This window comes from Tinamus guttatus, unplaced genomic scaffold, assembly GCF_059628265.1.
Source record: "Tinamus guttatus ecotype Peru unplaced genomic scaffold, ASM5962826v1 Tinamus_guttatus_pri_ptg000522l, whole genome shotgun sequence".
Taxonomy (NCBI): domain Eukaryota; kingdom Metazoa; phylum Chordata; class Aves; order Tinamiformes; family Tinamidae; genus Tinamus; species Tinamus guttatus.
This window is the reverse complement of record NW_028289056.1, coordinates 1-6,372: the sequence shown is the minus strand read 5'-3', so window position 1 is coordinate 6,372 and position 6,372 is coordinate 1. Positions and strand designations below refer to the sequence as shown.

Genomic DNA, 6,372 nt, shown 5'->3' with positions numbered 1-6,372 from the left:
CGGGGGAGAATTCCCGGTTTGCTGCCGGGACAAGCCCGGGGGAACCGCGGGAACGGGCCGGGCTGAGGAGGGGAGTCTTGAGTGGGGGGTTCCCGGGCAGCAGCGGGGCTCGGGGGCGGCGCCGCGCGCTCGCGGCTCCGCCGGGGGCTCCGCGCCGGCCCCGGGGGAGGCGGGACTCGGGAGGCTGCGCCCCGCGGCCGCCCCGACGGCGCCGCCTCCGCCGCCGCCGCGGACGGGCCCCCAGTCGCCGGCAGCGGCCGCATGGAGGGCGCGGGCTACCGGTGCAGCAGCAGCCGCTCCATCGAGAGCGGCCAGTCGGCGGTGCCCAGCGCGCTGCTGTTCGGCTCGGGGCTGCTGGGCAATGTGCTGGCGCTGCTGCTGCTCGGGCAGCACCGGCGGCGCTCGCGGCTCCCCGGCGGCCGCCCGCCGCGGGCCTCCGCTTTCTACGTGCTGGCGAGCGGGCTGGCCGTCACCGACCTGCTGGGCAAGTGCCTGCTGAGCCCCATAGTGCTGGCCGCGTACGCGCACAACCGCAGCCTCAGCGAGCTGTGGCCCGGCGGGCGGCCCGTGGGCGAGCCCGGCGCGCTCTGCCAGCTCTTCGCCTTCCTCATGGCGTTCTTCGGCCTCGCGCCCACGCTGCTGCTGCTCGCCATGGCCCTGCAGTGCTGCCTGTCGCTGGGCCAGCCCTACCGCTACCGGCTGGCGCGGCGGCGGCGCGTGGCGGCGGCGGCGGCCGCGGCCGCGGGGCTGTGCGCGCTCTTCTGCGCGCTGCCGCTGCTCGGCTTCGGCGCGCCCATGCAGTATTGCCCGGGCACCTGGTGCTTCGTGCGGATGGCGGGCGGCGGCGCGGGCCAGCTCGCCTTCCCCGTGCTCTACGCCTCGCTGCTGGCGCTGCTCGTGCTCGCCGTGGTCGCCTGCAACGTGAGCAGCATGCGGCACCTCTACGACATGGCCCGGCGGCAGCCCCGCCGCGGCGGCGCCCTCCCCGCCGCCGCCGCCGCCGCGCCGCGCATGGAGGAGCTCGACCACCTCGTCCTGCTGGGGCTCATGACCTTCCTCTTCACCGTGTGCTCGCTGCCGCTCATCGTGAGTACCCGCCGCTGCGCGCGTGTCCCCGGCGCCTTCGCTCGACCCCCCGCTTCCCTTGAAGCTGCCCCCCTTCATCGGCTGCTCCCCTTGGAACGGCTTGATTAACGCCTCTCCCACGGAACCGCTCTATTTCTTCAGCCCACTTGAGTAGTACCCCCGTCCCGTCCCAATCCTCGAGGGGGCGGTTTATTTCTTTCCCCTTCCTCTTTAAAATCATCCCGCCCCGTCTACACGGGGTCTGCGGAGGCCCCTGCGCTGCTTTAGCCCCCTTGGCATAACGCCCCCATCACCACCGCCCCGGCTCTGGGGTGGGGGCTCGTGGCATTAGCCCCCTTGGAATGACCCCGGCACCTTCTCCGGGAGGGACCGGTTCGCCCCTTTAGACCCCTTTAAATTATCGCCCCCCGCCCCCTTTCAGCAGCCCCGCGCTGTCCCCGGGGGTCGGCTCCGTCCTTTAGCCGCCCTTAAACAGCCCCCCCCCGCGCCCAGCCCGTGCCCGGGGCCGGTTCTTTGCCTTGGCACCCTCGGAGAAGCCGGCGCCTTGTCCAGGAGGGGGCGGCTCGCTGCCTTATTCCTTGGAGTTACCTCCCTCCCGGGCCATCGCAGAGGGGTCGGGGAGGTGGATCCTACTCTCCAACCCCGGGGGACAATCCCACCACTAGCACCACCCCCTTGAAATAGCCCCTCCAACCCATACTGAGGGGTCGGATCGCTGCTTGAGGCCCGTTTGAATAGTCCCCCCCACTCTATCCCACCCCATCCCGGACAGATCCAGAGTGGTAGATTCCATGCTTTAACCCCCTCTGCATACTGCCCACCACCCCCACCCCACCCCAGGGGCTACTTCATCACTTTAACCCCTTCCAATAACCCCCTTATTCCACCCCCCAGCCTATTTCAGGGTGTGTGTGGGATCCGGCTCCTTCCCATCCCACTACCTCCTTCCCAGCACCAAGTTACATCCCTTCCAAACCCTCCTCCTCCTCCTTCCCCTGCACCCTGGGTCCTGCCAGGGGTACCAGGGGCTGGGACCCCCCCCAGCACATGGGGTCCCACTGCAGGGAGCACCCGTGGCTGCGGCGCGCTGAGGACGGGAGACTCAGTGCACCCACCAGGAAACAACCCTGAACACTCCAGCTTCTGCCCCAGACCTGTCCTGAAAGAGAAACCCCAGCAGGCAGAGCCTTTATGCTATCCCTTGTCATTTTATTTTACTTTATTTTATTTTACTTTTAAATATTTATTTCCCTTACTCATTTTCTGCGGCAGATCCGGGCCTACATGGGGGCATTCGCGGCCGACTTCAACGAGAACGCCGACCTCAGCGCCTTGCGCTTCCTCTCCGTCAACTCCATCGTGGACCCCTGGGTCTTCATCATTTTCCGCACCTCCGTGTTCCGCCTCTTCGTCCGCCGGCTCTGCCGGAGACTGAGCTCCCGGAGGGCCCCGCTCAAGGGCGCCGGTGCCGCCGGGGACTGGAGCAGGACGGACGCGCCGCCGCTCCGCTGCCCTTAGCCCCTGGAGCGGCAGGGGGGTCTCGCACGGCTCCCAGGGCAACTGTGAATATGTCCAAGCAGCAGCACTTTGCGGAGAGTTTGGGAAGAGGCCGGCTCTGGGATGGCACGTCATGGGGGCAGCGGGGGCGTTGGGGATGCTGGCGGCATCGCTCCCTCGATGGGACCCAGCGTTTGGCCCTGATGGAATAAAAACGACCTGGAGTGCTGGAATAACCCCGCCGCGGAGCCGGCAGGATGGACGCGGGACGCTGTCCCCATCCCGGCGTGGGTGCCACCCCCCAAACCCGAGGGCATCTTATCGCACCCGTGCCAGCGCAGCTGACGCCAGGTCTGGACCGGGGCTCTGTGGTGGCTCCCGCTTATCTGGGAATGCGGCTGCGCCGCCGCTAATCGTGGCTTTCATCTCGGCGCTGAGCTTGCAGGGACAAAGCCGTTGTCGGGCAGCGCAGCGTGCCGGAGCGTGCAGCGGCGCGCCAAGCACACGCACACGCAGCACGTCGGATAAATGGAAGCCCCATTTCCCACCACTCGCACGTCTCCATTGCTGCTCATTGGGTAGGACTGCGTTATCCCGAGTGCCCGTCCGCTCCGGTGCTGGCAAGTGCCATCCATGAGCGTTTCCATCTCGCTCCTGGCAAGGCTGCGCCAGGGCGCCGCGCTCCCACGCCTCCCACAGCCTGTCGCTCTTGGAGTTGAGCTGATTTCATTTCTGGAGGAAGCAATTCCCAGGAATACTTTGGAGAGGCGTCTTGGAATTCTCCAGTTAGATGTTGCTCCGACCTTCAAGCTTCCCCACATTCCCAGACAAGGGAGGGGACCGAGGCGCAGCAAGCTCCCCCATCGCTGTCTCCCAAGAGGGTTTTCCAAGGAAAAGGCGCTCGGTGGATGCGCGGCTGGCGCGGGCTGGAGAGCTGCCGTGTCGCCGGCCGCTCCAGAGATGGCAGCACGTTCCCGGGCAGCGGGAGCACCGGGGGGGCTGCCGGAGGCGCCGCGGCAGCCGCTCAGGGCCTGTTCCTATTGCTGTGTGCCGGGAAAGATGAAATAAAATGAAATAAATGAAATAAAAAATGAATTAAACCAATAAGGCCTGGCAGCATCCGGTCTCCTTGGAGCTATCACACGGATGCAGGAGCCACAGGCACGGTAGCTGCCTTGGGCGGCAGGGACAAGCGGGCACCAGCGTGCTCAGTCCTGGGGATTTGGGGAAACCACCAGGCTCGTTTTGCAGAAAAATCCTTGATTCCTAGCGCGGGCCTTTTGCTTGTCCCCGCGTGCCTTTCCAAGCCGTTCCCGAGGAGGAAGCGGCGTGCCCGGAGCAGGCCTGGGAGGAGGCGGCGCCCGGGGTTTTGGAAGGCGCCTGCCCAGGTGCCCGTGAGCGCAGGCGCTCGGGGATCCGCCCGCAGCGATGCCGTCGGGAGCGGCTTTTCCGGCCAGGGAAGTTCTAGAAGAAAACAGCCACCCCTGGGGTCCCTAAGTAAATGCCAGGTGTTTTATCATTATTATTTTAAAAGGTGGAAATGCAGCAATGTGGCTCCTCTGTCTGCATGCAGGAGGCCTGGTGTGTCCTGCACCGTGGTGTCCACGCTGTCCCAAAAATCATCTGGAGCGAGATCCCATCGCCCTCCCCACCCCAGGACATTTCCCTGGTCCCTCCTCAACTTTGGGGTTGCTCTGAACCACACGCGGCTTTTCTGCCAGCCCAGGAGTTTTCCTCTGGTTTTCCTGCGGGTGAATGAACTCTGGGAGGCTTCGCGGAGGGGAAAACAAGGGCAGCGACCCTGGGGAGGACATCTGGTCCTTGTTAGAGAGGAGGCACCCACAGATAAATCATGGAAGCAGAGGGAGGAAAACAAACTTTTCCCAAGAAACTGTGGACAACGCGTCCCAACTAGCACGATTCTGCTTCCAAGCTGGGAAAGGGGGAGGACGAAAAGCCCAGTAATTTTCCTATTATTGCAGAAATCTCCCATCAGCGACAACCATGGGGCTGAGGCACCCAAGAGCCCCAGATGGGTATTTAAGGCTCCATTCTTAGCTGCCAAAAAAATGAGCTGCAGCATGGCCAAAAACCCCATCCTGCGACGCGACATCCCAGCAAGGAGGGGAGGCCGGGAAGTGCTGGAGCCACCACCCTGAGGGGCACCTTTTCCTGGTGAAAGGCCCCAGATTGCGGGACTGCAGCCACTGTAAACGATTCCCATGGCCTGAGCAGGATCAACTTGATTTCCTTGCCAGGGATGCCGAGGGCAGCCAGTTTCTCCATGCACAACAGGGCTGCTCCGGGAGCTGTTTCCATCCCAGGCTCTGCAAGGTGCTTCCGCACCGGCTCCCACGCGGATGAAGCTGCTGTGGCCGAGGCACCAACGAAACCCGACGGGGCAATCAGAGCAACGTGTCGGAAATGGAGGTGCTGTCCCAACCGCAGCCTTACGGCAGCTTCCTCTGTGAGGTTCCTGTTGCAAAAGGGAGATGTTTTTGAAAAAAACAGCAGCAAAACAACATGCTGGTGACAGAAATCTGGCTGCACAGATGGATGCTGCTGCACTGTGGGGTGTGGGATGGGGAGCAGGGCGCTTTGCGTGGTGCAGCAGGACCGAGCGCTGCTGGCCTCCCTGGGCACACGTGTCCCAGGCCAGCACTGGGTCTTAGCTGGGCACCTGGGGACACCAAACTGGCCCAGGACTCACTGTGCACACTGGAGTTGGTGGAGCAGCACTGGAGCTCGCCATGCACCTGGGGCTCCTGGATGGGCACCTGAGCTCGCCATGGGCCTGGGGGAGCCAGAGTGGGACTCTGCTGCCTGCCCAGGCTTCTGGAGTGCACCGGGGCTCCCTCTACACCTAGAGCTCCTGGAGCATTCCCGGGATGTGCCAACATGCTCAGGCGATGTGACACTGAGGCTGCTTCTGTACGCAGGGCTCCTGGAGCAGCATCAGGGCTTGTTGTGTGCCCAGGGCTCCTGGAGCAGCACCAGGGCTTGTTGTGTGCTCAAAGCTCCCACTCTGGGGCTCATTCTGTGCCCAGGGCTGCTGTACCAGCACTGGGGCTCACTGTGTGCCCAGGGCTCCTGGAAGGCAGGCATCAGGGCTTGTTGTGTGCTCAAGGCTCTGGCTCTGGGGATGATTCTGTGCCCAGGGCTCCTGTACCAGCACTGGGGCTCACTATGTGCCCAGGGCTCCTGGAGCAGCATCAGGGCTTGTTGTGTGCTCAAAGCTCCGACTCTGGGGCTCACTGTGTGCCCGGGGCCCCCGGCCTGCATCACGACTTGCCAGGTGCCCAGAGACCTGACACTGGGGCTCACTGTGCACCCCGCGCTCCTGCACCAGCCACCGGGGCTCACTGTGTGCCCGGGGCTCCTGGGACACGCAGTGTGCCGGGACAACGGCTGGACCCGGGACTCGCCGTCCCACCAGGGCTCCAGCACGGGGGCTGCTCCTGCACCCGCGCTGGGGACTCCGCGAGCGGCTCCCGCGGGAACCCGCGCCCCGGGCCACCCTCCGCGGCGCGGGGCCACCCCCGGTGGCCGCGGAGGGTGGCCCGGGGCCCCCCGTCCCGCCGCCGTTGTCTCCCGCCCGGCCCTCCCCGCGCGGCGGGGCGGCGCGGAGCGGCGGGGGCGGCGCGGGGGGCGGCGCGGCGCACTCGGGCGGCATGAACGGCACGGAGCGCGCACGGTGCGCGCGGGGCTCCGCGCTGCCGCCCGCCGCTTCGCCCCGCGTCAGCGCCCTCATGTTCTCGGCCGGGGCTCGCGGGGAGGGGGGGAACCTGC

General features: G+C 65.6%; 1 protein-coding gene across 1 annotated transcript; it reads left to right on the top strand.

Annotated features, from left to right (window-relative positions):
* Positions 1–220: 220 nt before the first annotated feature.
* LOC148592792 (prostaglandin D2 receptor-like) lies at positions 221–2,617 on the top strand. Its single transcript, XM_088533769.1, has 2 exons — positions 221–1,086; positions 2,359–2,617. Exons 1-2 carry the CDS (start codon positions 262–264, stop codon positions 2,602–2,604), a joined length of 1,071 nt encoding a protein of 356 aa, XP_088389895.1. The 5' UTR covers positions 221–261; the 3' UTR covers positions 2,605–2,617.
* The last annotated feature ends 3,755 nt before the right edge of the window (positions 2,618–6,372 follow it).